A 15,144-nucleotide genomic window follows, 5' to 3' on the forward strand; every position below is an offset into this window, starting at 1 on the left:
TAAAAATAAGCCAATAGAGATGTTAATAAGAAAGGAAGTATTAATGACATTGCTTTCTATGTTAGGTATACAAAAGATAGTTTTGTTTTCTTATACTTTTAGTCAAAAAGTAGTTTTGTTTATTCAATTAAAAAAATGTTCATTGAAAATGTAAATTTAAATTGTAGAAACATTCTCATTAATTAGAATTATTTTGATTTAATTAATTTTTAAAATTTTAAGTGAAAAAAAACTACCATTTAAAGAGAAATAAAGAAAATTATGCTAATGCTCAATAACTAAAAAAAACAAAATTAATTTAATTGTTTTTTTACTATATTTTATATCTTAAGTCCTATTACTCCAATTGATTAAAGAAACTGGATATAGCTAAAATAAATATTATTTTAGAAAATAACATCCTATGCTAGTATGCTATCTCACTTTCTTTGCTTCTTCGAGGAAACAAAAGTTGCTTCTCAACAACGTTAATGTAAAAATAGTATTACTATTTTGAAATTTTACAATTATTACCACCATCGAGTATAGGATATTACTTCACTACTTTACGTATAAACTTCATCAAGCATTGCTATTGCCATTTCTATTGAGTATTCTAATGTATGTCTTGTAATTTTTAGTGTATAATGGTAATGTTTTTAATTATTCTTAAAGTTTTACTTAATTGAGAATGTTAACATTGTTAAACCGAATATTTTATAGTTTTAATTCTATGAATTTATGGTATTTTTATATTTTGTCAATAACTCTTAACAAAAAAAAATTAAGAATTAATATCGGTTGCGATTAGGGATGAAAAATAAATCCTTCTCCTCTGTATGTTTTCGCACTTAAAATCTAGTAAAAATGGACATAACTTAATTGATAGCTGCATGTAAAATAAATTGATATTTCATCTATCCATCGTATAGTTTTGTTTTTTTTCTTATATAAACCATTGTATTGTTGAGGGCAAATGTGAGTGGTTAAAGTTTTACATTGTCTATGAATGAGTAGAATGTCAGATTTAAAAGAAAGATGATTCATTTATCTAACAACTTAAGGTTTTGGGTTAAGATGTAGCGTCCCCCCTTTCTAGTGGTCTTGGAGCATTGATCTCGTTGGTGGTTCGGCTAGGTGGGGGAGTGGGAGTTGGATCCGGTGTAGGATCCTGTTATAGGATGTGTGAGACTCACACTTGTGGGGGAGAATGTGAGTGGAGCTTCCTACCAACAAGGAAGTTACACCATAAGTTTTCAACCTAGTTTTTAACATGTGAAATTCTTAGAGTGGTTTAGATTCGAGTGGAATTTATTCTTCATGATAAATTGTATATGATTGTCGATGATGACAATGTAAAATTCTTGAAGTGGTTTATCTTCAAGTGAAATATATTTTTCATGTGAGAGTATGATAAAAAAAAGGTCCAACTTTCTGGGACATTGGTTTCGTTGGCTGGATTATGTGTCCTCTGGTTGAAAAGTTTCCTTTTAAAATAAACATTTAAATCTTTTAAAGGGGTGTGGAAATTTGAAATACAAAGGTATTTAGTAATTTTAACTTCTAAATTGATTGCTCAAGAGAGTTGGCAAACTCTTTGGATTCTAGAACATACCTTATTTTAGTGTGATTTTGTTGGAGCACATCAAAACAAGATGAAGATGGAAGAAGAGAGAGAAAATTGTAAGTAACTTTTACTCAATTGAAGACGGTTACAAGAATGATTCTACATTGTTCTCATATACAAAGCAAAACTGCAATATATACTAAACCTATATTGGGTCAAACTAGTTAAAGCCCAACTCAAGGCCCAAACAAAATAAACAGCTAACACACTCTAAATGTGAAATTACACTTAAACATCATCCCTTAATTTACTTTCAAAGCTAAAATCAACAACGTCAGTTTCATTTCTCAAATTGATGAAATGCTCAGTCTTGACAGATTTCGTCAGAACATCCGCAAGTTGCTTCTAAGTGCTATAGTGCACAACTTCTAGCACTTCATTATGGACTTGATTCCTTAGAAAATAGAACTTTGTGTCAATGTGCTTGGTTCTCCCATGCAACACTGGATTCTTAGCAAGACTTATAGCTGATTTATTATCAGTCATCAACTTCACGTACTTCTTCACCTTAATCTTCATATCCTGTTACAAATTCATCATCCAAACAGCTTGACATGCAGACAAAGCACCTGCAATGTATTCAGATTCACAAGTTGACAAAGCAATAACAGGTTGCTTCTTGGAACACCAAGAAATGAGACTTCCTATAAATTTGAAAAAATATCTAGAAGTACTTCTTCTGTCAACTCTATCACCACACCAGCCAGAGTCTGAGTAACACATTAGTTCGGACTCACATTCATCTTCAGAAGGGAACACAACTCCATACTTCAAAGTCCCCTTAATATACCTCAAAATTCTAATAGAAGCTTGATAATGTGACCACTTTGAGTTGTTCATAAATCTACTCACCATTCTAACTGCGTAACAAATGTCATGTCTAGTATTATATAGATATCTCAGTGACCCTACCAACTGTTTAAAAGTTGTAGCATTTACATCATCACCCTCAATATTAGAATCCAGCTTGTGATTTGTTTCAGAAGGTGTGACTGCAGACTTTCTATTTGTCAGTTCGAATATCTTGAGAAGTTCAAGTTCATACTTTAGGTGATGCAAAATGATACCTTTTTCAGAGTACAAAACCTCTATCCCTAGAAAGTATACCAAATTTACTAGGTCAGTCATCTCAAATTCATTCATCAGTACATTCTTGTACTTGACTATCTCATCAGAACAACTCCATGTCAACAATATGTCATCAACATAAAGACACACCATAATCATATTTCCTCCAGAAGTATGTTAAAAACAAACACCATGTTTCATCTCACATTTTTGAAACCCATGCTTCTTGAAAAACGAATCAATCTTCAAGTTCCACACTTTGGGAGCTTGCTTCAATCCATATAAGGCTTTATGCAACTTGTACACCATCCCTTCCTGATTCTTTTTAACAAATCCAGGAGGTTATGACACATAAACTTCTTCTTGCAAAGGACCGTCCAGAAATGTAGATTTAACATCCAAGTGTATCATAGGCCAATTCCTAGTAGCAGCTATATCAATCACCAACCTAATTTTTTTCATTTTTAACTACAGGTGCAAACACCTCAAAGTAATCTAGTCCAGGTTTTTGAAGAAAACCTCTAGCTACTAACCTTGCTTTGTGTTTACCAATTGATCCATCCGGCTTCAACTTCTCCTTGAAAACCCATCTGACGCTAATGGCTTTCTTCTCCTTTGGAAGATCAATCAACTCCCAAGTCTTGTTTCTTTTTTTAGCCTCAAGTTCTTCTTTCATGGTCTTTAGCTGGACTTTCTTCTTGAGTGCTTCTTCTGTATTCACAGGTTCAGAGTCTACTAACATGGCACACTGAATAACTTCGCCTTCAGAATCTATTTCAGTATCACGTAACATTTCATACTCTATAAATCTTATGGGTATCTGTCTCATTCTTTATGGTGTCTGAACTTGTTCTGAATCTTCTAAAGAAACCTGGAATAGTGTCCGCTTATGGACCTCCTCCAGAAACACTTCCTTCAAAATTACCACCTTTAGAAGAATGACTACTTCCAGAAGCATGATTACTTCTAGAAGTTTGACCTATAGAGTCTTGACCATTATATTCTGGACCACCTTCAGAGTCTTGATCACTTCTAGACTATGGATCACTTCCAGAGTCTGCGTCAGAGTTACTTTCAGAGTCGCCTTCAGAATCTAATTCACCTTCAGAATCAAAATCATATTCAGTTTCTGACTCATCTTCTGAAACAACTTCCAAAATTCCTTCAAAATCACATCCAACACCAGAGGTAGGATTAGACGTATTTCAATCCCAGGTTTCTGATTCTTTTTCTATAACATCTCTACTGAATTTCACCTTCTTAGATATTGGACAATAAATATTATAAGCATATGTACTATGGTACCCCACCAGCAACATTATTTTACTTTTATCATCCAACTTCTTTCTCTTAGTATCTAGAATATGTTTATAGAAAACAGAACCAAATACCCTAAGATGACTCACACTTTTCTTATCTCCAGTCCACTTCTCAAAAGGAACAACTTCCTCTAGCTTCTTAGTTGGACACCTGTTGAGCACATACGTTACAGTGGCAACAACTTCTCCCCATAATGAGGGAGGTAGCTTCTTCTCCTACAGCACGCTCCTTGTCATATCAAGCAAAGTATGATTTCTTCTTTTCGCAATACCATTATGTTGTAGAGTATATGAAGCAAACACTTCATGCTCAACTTCATTTTCTTCATATAACTTTCTGTACTCTGTAGAGTTATACTCACCTCCACCATCAGTTCTGAGAATCTTCAATTTTTGACCACTCTTTCTTTCTACCTTCACCTTGAACTTCTGAAACTCAGTAAACACCTCGTGCTTAAACTTGATGAGTGCTACCCATATCATTATTGTGAACTCATCCACAAACGATACTTGTTTCCTCTAAGCGAAGGTTATGGGAATGGCCCACACATATCAAAATTCATAACTCCTAAAGCATGATTTGCTCTTGGAATCACTTCTAATGAAAATGGAAAACTAGGTTGCTTACCTTTCATTCATATCGTACATGAAATCTTAGGCTTCACAATCTTTGGAATGCCATGTGCCAGCTTCTTAGAACTCAAATGCCCCAAGCTTCTGAAGTTCATATGCCCCAATCTCTTATGCCACAACTCACTATCACCTTCAGAGCTTTCTGCACTAAGGCGTTTAGTTTCACCTGTCTCCACATTCACCTTGAATGTTTTATTGCTTCCCTACTCAGATTTCATAATCAGCTTCTGATCAGAATCATACAACTTCAAGAGATTGTCCTTCATAGTAATCGAGAAACCTTTCTCAATTAGATGACCTACACTAATTAAATTTCTCTTCATCCCAAGAACATGCAAAACATCTTTGATCAAAAACGTTTTATCATTCTTCACTTTGGTTCTAGAATTTCCCATTCCTTTGACATTAAGGAACTTATCATCAGCACATCTAATCTTTGTTCTCTTTCTAGAGTCAAAGTCTATCAGCCATTGTTTGTTTCCATTTATGTGATTTGATCAGCCAGTATCCATATACCACCATTCTGAAAATTCACTATTGTCAAAATCAGAAGCCAAAAATATCAGAGGTTTATCATCAGACTCTCGGGCTATATTTGCTTCTTCTAATTTCTTTCCTTTATTTGACGAACACTCAGAAACATAATGGCGAAAATTCTTATAGTAGTAGCATTGAATCTTCTTCTTCTCAAGCTTCTCCCTTCCCTTATGATGTTTCTTCTCATCAAATTTGGACGATTTTGACTTTTGAGAACCACCATGTCTCTTCTTGTCTTCTTGTAGCGGTGAAAAATTGAGACTGAGGCCATTGGATTGACCCGGCTCGTATTTTAGTGAAAGTTGCCACCACGCTTTATTGTTTCCAAAGGAAATGGGAAAAAGAGCGAAATAAAACCCAAAGAAGTTTTTAAATCAAAACTAATAAAACAGACAGAGATCTTAGGTTCAAGGGTTGGTTATGCAAGGGGAAGGTATTAGCACCCCTCACATCTGTAGTATTCTACAGGAACCTCTTTGAAAATATATTTGTTATTGTTGTTGTTCATGTGTTTTTTGAAATAGAGTGGGATGGTGAGAAAAGAACATTTAAAAGTGTGCTCGGCAAAACATCGCATCTTGTGCCTACATACCCCTTAAGTGCAATAGGGAAGTCAAAGCATTTGTAGTTCCTCTTAAAAGGTAAATAAAGAGCCAAGTGGCAAAAAATATTTTTGGGTGTTGAGCTTTAACAATACACAATAGTTTTTTTTTTTTAAAATGCTAAGTTTTAACAATACTTAACAAATTTTAAAAGGAGCCAAGTTTTAACAATACAAGGAAAGGGTGATTTGAAAGAGTAGTGGTTAAGCTTTAACAATACAAAACCAAGGATTATTTAAAAGAGGTTGAGTTTTAACAATATAAAACCATTTTAAAACAGGGAGGGTGTTAAGCTTTAACAATACTAAGCACAAAGTAGAGGAGGAGGAAAAGAGAGTGCGTACATTGACAGCTTTAGTCAATATCATTCCCATTCCTTTAGATTTTTAGCACTAATGAGGAATTATTCATCTCAAGAAAGCATCAAGGGTGAGTATCTCAAGTGGTGTGTGAGACATGACATGTGTACCATGGATACAAAGGAGATGAGTTAAGATATAAATGTATGTAAACAACTCAAGTTTAAAAGTTTGATGGGTAAAAGGGATGGCATATCTCAAGATCATATCATGTATGTATGGGTATGATGTGATGATGGATGGATATTTCATGCATATGGAGTTAGTAAGCAATGTATATATACAAAGATAATAACATAATCAAAGTTATAAAGTACAAAGATGTAAATCAACAAGCACATGTGCAAGTGGATAAACAAGGAGATATCATGGCAATCAAGTTAATATCAACATAGTATTAAAAATTAAGGGAAAGATCAAAGGTCTTGAAATTAGGGTTTTAGTATATACACTAACCTAATGATTTTTTTAAAGGTTGAATCAACCCTAAGTGAACAACTAAAGGTATCATGGTATGAGCTTCAAAGGAATCTAAATTTAATCCTAAGGGAATCACACAAATTAATCGAGGCATTTGGTGGAGAAAACATTGAAAAAAAGATTTGATTTTAAAGGTCTTTTAAAAGACATAAAAATATCATTTTTGTTTTAATTGAAAATTGATCAAATAAATAATACTTTTGAGCTTTTTAAATATATTCACAAAATAGATATAATAAATAAGAGGTGTGTAAAAAATCAAGTGAAAATAATTAATTTTACTATATATAAAAAAGCAAGACAAGTGATAATTTTTTTTAAGTTTTGGCCCCTAGGAGGCATGAACCCCACACCCTTAGGATTACAACTCAAAATCTTAGCCATTATGCCACGCGCCTTTGGTGTTAATAGAGTGCGTCCAATTGATAAAATATGAAAAGCAAGTGAAAATCTTAAAAAAATAAAATAGCACAAAAGGTTTGGGCGGGGGAGATTCGAACCCCAGACCCTGGGCTCAACAAAGACTTAAAACGCGTGCTTCTTCCACTGGGGTGGTTGTTACATCCATTAATTAAGTTGCATCTATTTTATTATATATGAAACAAGTTCAAAATTTCAAAATTTCCTTACTTCATCTTCAACCTTTGAACAACAAATTCTGGAAATACGAAATTACTCAAATTTAAACCAAATGACAAACTGTAAACATGAATCTTGTTCCATTTTCACCATAAATTTAAATATGTATCAATCATAAATTAATTTCAACTGTAACTCAAGAATTTCCAAAAAAAATCTCAAGAACCCTAATTTTTCAAACTTAAATTAAATGATGATTATGATGAATAAATGAAAACCACTTGAGGGCATTTGACCCTTACATTGCAACAAACATAATAGAATCGAGTTTTATTAAAAATGGTACCTAAATGGTAGAGTTTAAGTTTGAAGAACTTACCTCTGTAGATGAAGATCGAGACTAGGATTAGAGAACTCCCAAATGAGCTTTAATGATTTGGACAACTTCCTGGGACCTTGGTGATGCTAACTGAATGATCTTTTTTTGCTTTGAAATGGTTTGAATTGCTCTGCTCGAACCAAGTTGCAGGTGGTTGAAGTTGAAAATAGAGATTGCAATTAGAGCTATTACAGATGTACAATGTACAATGAGTGTTTGAATAACTTCTATATGGTGTATATGAAGTTTTTGAATGGTTAGTTTGCACATAAATTGCTTGGAACTCAAAAGTCACAAGTTTATGAAATATAGAATTTTGGAGCTTTCAAGTGAGGTAGTGATTTAGAGATTTTCTGTGTGTCTAGACCTCTTTGTGAAGAAATCTTGGAGTTCATGGTTCCAAGACTTTGACAAGCTTTAATCAAGATTATAGGGAGGCTCTTCTGCACATTAGGTTGTCGCTTGTTGGGTTTGTGTTGGAGTTTGATCATAGAAAACACTTTGGAAGCTCAATGCAAAGAGTTTTTGGTGATTAAAGTAGCTTTTCCAAAATGGCAATGGTGCCTTTAGTTTTGAAATGGCATGATTCAATGGATATTGATCAAAACACTTGGACAATGGCTCAAAAGTGTGTGTAATCTTTTGATTAGAGAGAGATTTACAAGTAATGTGGTATTCAATCAAGGATTATGCATATTTGATTCAATTTGCAACTTGGTTCATGCCTTGCAAATGACCTATAATTCAAGCATGGAACCTCATCTTCATCTCTTCGATTCTCCTAGCTCACAAATGCTATGGAGGAGTTCTTGTACTTTTTTGAAAGCCCTAAAAATCCTCTACAACTTTGGTGTTTGGAGTTTTCTTAAATTCTCAAAGTATATTGATGGAAATTGGCCTTAAAGTTGGGCACTTTTTAAGGAACAATTTTGCCTTGTAAAATTTCTCTAAGTGTGTAAAAAAGTCATTAACTTCATGACTCCATAACTCAAAATCCTTGCATTTTTTTGGGAGTTCCTCTAGGACAAAGTTGCAGAATATAAATTTCTCTTCATTTTAGCCTTTGGAGTATAAAAATTGGTTGCTTAGTGAAGAAGTTATAAGTTTCCAAAGTTTAGCATTAAACATGTAATTTCTTCATGAAAAGTTAAAACCCTAATCTTTGACTTTTGAATCTTTGATTGATTTTATTGATTAATCTTGATCAAATGACTTAAATAATCATATATTCATGATTTTGATCTTTGTAAGTCCATAGTTAACCAAATTTCTCATAAGTCAAAGTTGATCTTGGATAATTGACTTTTTCCAATTGAATTGCATTCTTCCAAATACCAACTGAATCAAACTCTTCTAGCCAAATGGATGATATAAGTGGATTATGATGAAGCATTTGAGATCCTTGAATCATGTTTTTAGTCATACTACCATAATTTGACCAAAAGTCAACTTCTTCAGAGAACTAGGTCAAAACCCTAATTGTGTACCAAATGAACTAAAAAGTTGTTGCTCTTATATTGAACCATACTTGGGCTTGGATATTGATGAGGGAAATTACTTGAGCATATGAGAAGGATTGAGTCACCCTGTGATCTTCAAAAACCTAATTTGCCTGAGCTCCTTGACCAATCACCTACCTTGTGAAACCAGTAACAAGCAAACACAATCTTTTTGTATATTTTCGGTTAGCAAATGATGCATGAATGATGATCATACTCTTTGAGATTTAGGGTATGTTTGGATTGATGGAATATGATGGAATGGAATGGAGTGGAGTGGTATTTAATAAGATTCCATTGTTTGGATTTATAAATAATCGATGGAGTGGAATGGAATATGATGGAATCCATTCCATCCTATTCCATCATGTCCTTCAATTTTCATTCCATCCAATTTGGGGTGTATGCAATGGAATGAACTAAAATATTCTATTCCGCTCCGCCAAATTATAAAATATACACAAACAATGGAATGGAATCTCAATACCATTCCGCTCCGCTCCACTCCATTCCATCATGTTCCATTCCGCTCCGCTCCGTTCTAGTCCATCAATCCAAACATAGCCTTAGTGAAAATGAGGTTGGATCTTAGGGTCAAAAATTGGGGTATGGCACTTTTGAACAAGGAGGCTTCTGAATCTTCCTACCAGAAGATTCCTTCAAAGTTGCTATACGTCTCTCGCATAGATTCTCTAAATTAGACGCAACTCTTGTGCTTCTAGACAGCTTTGCAGCTCTTCAATTCTCATGATGCTCAGATCCTTAGAATGTTAAATAGCTACAACAATGTAATCAAACAGAGGAGTAAGTAATCTCAGCATGTTCTCAATGATCACTTGTTCTGAGAGGGTTTCTCCACAATCTTTCATCTCATTAGTAATCAGAATCACTCTGAAGATGTACTCAAGTACCTTCTCATTGTTCTTCATGTTGAGATTCTCATACTGCTTACGTAGAGACTAAAGCTTCTTCACTGGAGAGTCACCGCCATAACATCATACCAGCGTGTCCCACGCAACCTTCGCCGTTGTCAAATTAGAAAATCTTCTTAAACACATTCACATCTACACACTGATGGATGTAGAATAACATTTTCTGATCCTTTTTCTTTTCTCGTTGCGCGTTTCTTTGCGCTTTCGTTGCATCCGCAATAACAAGCATGTAATCTTTGTTGACGAGATCAAACACATCTTGAGAGCTAAACAACACACGCATCTGAATCATCCACTAGTTCCAATTCTTTCCATCAAGCACCGAAAGTTTTGTATTCAAAGCACCATTTCCACCATTCATCTTCAAAATTGTGCAAGAAATCACTCAGATCTCACGAAACACTCGTGTTTACCGATCCCTCGAAATCAAGAAATGTGACTCCAATACGATTCTGATAATTAATTCACTATGAATTGAATGAATCCGAAATCAAAACAATCACACACCTCACGTACACTCGTGTTTCCCTTCCCGTGGATCTGAATCGAAGCTCTAGATACCAATTGTTAGAGCACAACGGAACAAGATGTAGATGGAAGAAGAGAGAGAAAATTGTAACTAACTTTTACTCTATTGAAAATGATTAGAAGAATGATTCTACATTGTTCTTAATTACAAAGCAAAACTGAAATATATACTAAACCCATATTGATCAAAACTAGTTAAAGCCCAACTCAAGGTCCAAACAAACTAAACAGCTAACACACTCTGAATGTGAAATTACACTTCAACAGATTTCACTAAAGGAGGTTGTGTCTAGGTCGAAAGTTATTGTGGATTTTTGGTTCTTACTTAATATTAAATGTTCTCAATGCTATGAGAGATCTAAAGCCAAATTGCTTAAAGAGAGTGATGTTAATTCTAGGTTGTTTCATGCTTATGTAAAGAGTAAGAGTAGGAGGAATAATATCTTATCCCTTAGCCTAGACGATGGTTGGGTAGATGGGATTGTTGAGATCGTCAGGAGATAATGAATTTCTTCTCTAATCTATTTAAGGAACCTCTAGTAAATCGTCCACAGTTGGATGAAGTTAGTTTTTGATCCCTCTCTAGAGAGGATATTGCTACTCTTAGTTTCGCTTTCCTTTTTACTTGAGATTGATAGGTGATCGCCATTTGGGAATCAGGAATCTCCACTTTATTTAATCTGACCATGTTGGATAAGTTAAGATTAAGGCTTATTTCAGGCTCTTCTTGTTTCTAATGTCATATTCGTTATATATGATGCTCATATCTCTTCTTCACCTTTAAATGGTAGGATTAAGTGGTAGGACAATAGGTTTATGTTATACTTTACCTTGATGAAAAGGATTGTCTCTCCTAGATTTCAAAGCCAATGACACTTCTAATTAGCTTGTATCCCATCATAGAAAGAGAGTAGAAAGTGGCATGCATGCCTCCTTTTGGAATGATCTGTAGGTCAGGTCCACTCCCTTATATGGTAGGTTCCCTTTCCTTTCTATGCACAAGGAAAAGAAAGTTTAAACCTAAAAGTCTCACTCCTACTCCTTGTAGTCTTCAACTAGAAAGAGTCAATTTTTGGAACGCTAGGTTGAGTGTTATCCTTCATGAATGGTAGGGCAAGAGGTACGTAGAGAACTAGTTCAACTTCCTTCCCTTTTCGTGAGATATTTTCTCTTAATGATTTATAAAATTCTAAACTCCTTTTTTCAAATCCCAGCAAAGCTCATTTTATAGGCTCGTTTAATATTAAAGTTAACCTAAGATCTTGGATCACGGGCCTCTTGATTACCCGTTGATATGGCCCACAAGAATAAGGAATATTCTCTTTCTAGTCCAATAGTACACGTAATATGTTGGTACACACTGTCTGCAGGAGACAACATGTCTCACAACAGATTTGTTGTGCATGGTGATGCCTTAATGAGTGCCAAATTTATGTAAAATACGTAGGCACTTATTAACTTATGTTATTCGCAATTGATACAAATACCCCCGATTTGTATATAAAAAGTGATAAAACACCTGTTTCGACTTTTCTAGTATGAATTAACTAAAAATAGGGAAAAAGGATTGGAAAACACAAGTCATCACACAAAGACCAAGCTAAAGCAAAACCCTAAAAATCAACGCTCGCTAGGCTATGACATAGACGCGCTAAGCGAGCTTAGGAGGTCTAGTAGCATTTCCGTGTTAAATTACTTAATGGTGAAGTAATAGTTTATATGTTACGCATAGAGGTGGTACACCTAGTGAGTCAAGGCGACTAAGGTCATCTGTCAGAAAGCTAACATTAATTAATCTAAAGGAAAGAAGACTCGCTAAGCATAAAGGTAGTACACCTAACGAGGACCCTAAATCCATGCTTATAAATAGAAGTCTCTAGTTCAATTAAAAATGAGTTTCGGTGGAGTGAGGTGGTACAAAATTGGAGTAGATTCACCTTGGTCTACAACAGAAGAATCAGAGAGAGAGAGAGAAAGAGGTTGAAGGCGGAAGCGTTGTTCAAGTGACAGGGCAGATAAATTTCCAAGCTTAACTTTGCAGAATTACTGGTATAACTACGATGAGTAAATGTAGCTAAAATTTATTTGTTGGGGGGCTATATGTAGTCATAATATTCATATATTAAATAACGTAGTTGTCGTGGACTGGTGCTAGTTTTTAAAGACATCACATAGTTTTATTATGTTAAGTTGACACACATCTGGTTTTTTGGTAGGAGGAGGTGACGTGTCACATGAGGTTTCTTCCACGGGCTCATATGCAAGTGGTATATCTTGATCTTTTGATAAATCTTCAGGGTGCAAAATCCCATGTGAGTTTAGCCAATCATCGTGGTTGGTGACCACAGTTCTTCTTGGGCTAGGCAACTTAATTAACTCTTTACTTTTGACTAAAAGCTTGTATGAATCGTCCGAGTGGACAATCATCTTCATTGTTGCTAGCACATACAAATCAATCCTAGTGCTACCTTGAATATCCGTTAGGTCACTCATGGTGAGCTCGAACCCCAAGAACTCAACAATAGCAACAACAACAATTAAGTTTTATCCCACTAAGTGGGGTCGGCTACATAGATCAACATTCTCCATAATGTTCTATCAATGACCATGCTTTTATCCAAATCATTAATATCGAGATCTTTCTTATTAACTTCTCTTATAGTCTTTCTGGATTTACCTCTTCCTCGAATTATTTGTCTTCTCTCCATCAGGTCTACTCTCCTTACTACAGAATCTACATGTCTTCTCTCTACATACCCAAACCACCTAAGTTTATTTTCCACCATCTTCTCTACTTTATGTGCTACCACAACACCCTCTCTAATATTCATTTTTAATTTTATCTTGTCGAGTCTTACCACACATCCACCGCTACATCCTCATCTCTGTTACACATACTTTATTCTTGTATTGACTTTAACCACCCAATATCTTGTCCCATACTAACCCAAAAAATTCAACGATGGCAAAAATTAATCCCCCAATCACATGTTTCCAATATCAGCCCTAAACATCTTGTCCACGTGTATGTAGGGATGGAAGGCAGACCCAAACCCGCGGGATCCACTCGCACCCGAACCCGAGTCAACGGGTGAAAACCCGAGTTAACTGGGTTTGGATTCAGGTGCCACTCGATATTTCAGATGCGGGTTTGGGTAGTGTAAATCCACACCCGAAACCCGAAATCACACCCGCTTAGACATGAAATTACATAAGTGCCCTTAAACTTGATGGAAAGTTGTAGACTTCAATTTAAATTTAAATGTAATGTTAATATGTTGAAGACCTTAATTTTAATTGTAATGTTACCAAACTTGATGGAAATTTGTAGACTTTAATTTTAATTTCAATGTTGATGGAAAATTGTAATGTTGATGTTGGAAAATTGTAGTAAAATTGAAGAAAAATTGTAATGCTGCTATTGGAAAGTTGTAGGAAAATTGATGGAAAATTTCAATGTTACTGTTGTATTTTATGTATTTTGCCGTGGGTTTGGATTCGAGTGTGGGCGTGGGTGCTATTTTGTCACCTGAATAGCCTTTGAAATTTGGTTCAGATTCGGATAGTCATTTCGGGTGCGGATTTGGGTAGTGTGAAACCCGCACCCGACCTTACCCGTTGCCATCCCTAGGTGTATGGACAGAAAACTTGCAGAATTGACAACTTCCCCTTTAAATGTGCACATTAATTACACCAAATTTCTTTTACATACTGGCACTTTGTTGAATTCAGGCATAAAACCTTTGATTAGGCTATAAAATACTCTAACCATTTAATTCAAACATATAGTTAACTCCTAATTAAATTTCATCATTCATCAACTTTTTTGGGGTCCCCTAGTACTCTTTAATAATCATCAACAATAACCATATAATCCACGGCTAAGTTTTATGTCAATGTAAATCAACCACTTCATATACACAGTCAACTTAAGAAATCAATTAATAAACAATAACTATAACTGAAAATTGTTAGACTTTGTTACACACATGAATTTTCTTTTCTTTGGAAAATGATACAAGAAACGATGCCATATTTGACTTCATGTACACCACACAGGTCCACTAGTAATGGCATGTGGATATCATTGCTTCAAACTTGGTCCATGACCCTTCCTTTTGTATCTTTTTCTTCATCAAGTAAATAAATATTTATTTACAACACAACCGTTGGATTTTAAAATCATATGTTTCATCATTTTCCTTTTTTCAAAGATAATAACATAAAGACAGCATTATCTTCGTTGGACACCTTTACTTTACAGGTTGGCTTCTATTTTATATATTCTTGTTTTAGAACGTTTTTTAAAAGAGCATTTAGATGCGAATTTGCTTGTAACAAGTGGTGGATTCAAAAGCTTCCTTTAGTAGAACTATGAAATGGTTATAAGAATTTGTCGAAAAAAGGAATGAAATAGCTGGTTATTAGATTTTTCGCATAAATATATTAAATAACAAAACTAGTTTTAGAAAAATATAAATGCCTAGTTGGACACAGAAAAGTATCAAACATGATTTTTTTAGAAATTTATAATGGAACTTTAATAAAATTTTAAAGTCAAGTAATGGATCTAAAAAGATCTTATAAATTTTATATAATTTTTGTCATATAAAATTTTAAAGT

General features: G+C 34.5%; 1 protein-coding gene across 1 annotated transcript; it reads right to left on the reverse strand.

The window, feature by feature from the left end:
* Window positions 1–2,131: 2,131 nt before the first annotated feature.
* LOC131634994 (secreted RxLR effector protein 161-like) lies at window positions 2,132–2,827 on the reverse strand. Its single transcript, XM_058905618.1, has one exon. The coding sequence runs from the start codon at window positions 2,825–2,827 to the stop codon at window positions 2,132–2,134; it is 696 nt and encodes a 231-aa protein (XP_058761601.1).
* Between the last annotated feature and the right edge of the window lie 12,317 nt (window positions 2,828–15,144).

This window comes from Vicia villosa, unplaced genomic scaffold, assembly GCF_029867415.1.
Source record: "Vicia villosa cultivar HV-30 ecotype Madison, WI unplaced genomic scaffold, Vvil1.0 ctg.001408F_1_1, whole genome shotgun sequence".
NCBI classification, from domain to species: Eukaryota; Viridiplantae; Streptophyta; class Magnoliopsida; order Fabales; family Fabaceae; genus Vicia; species Vicia villosa.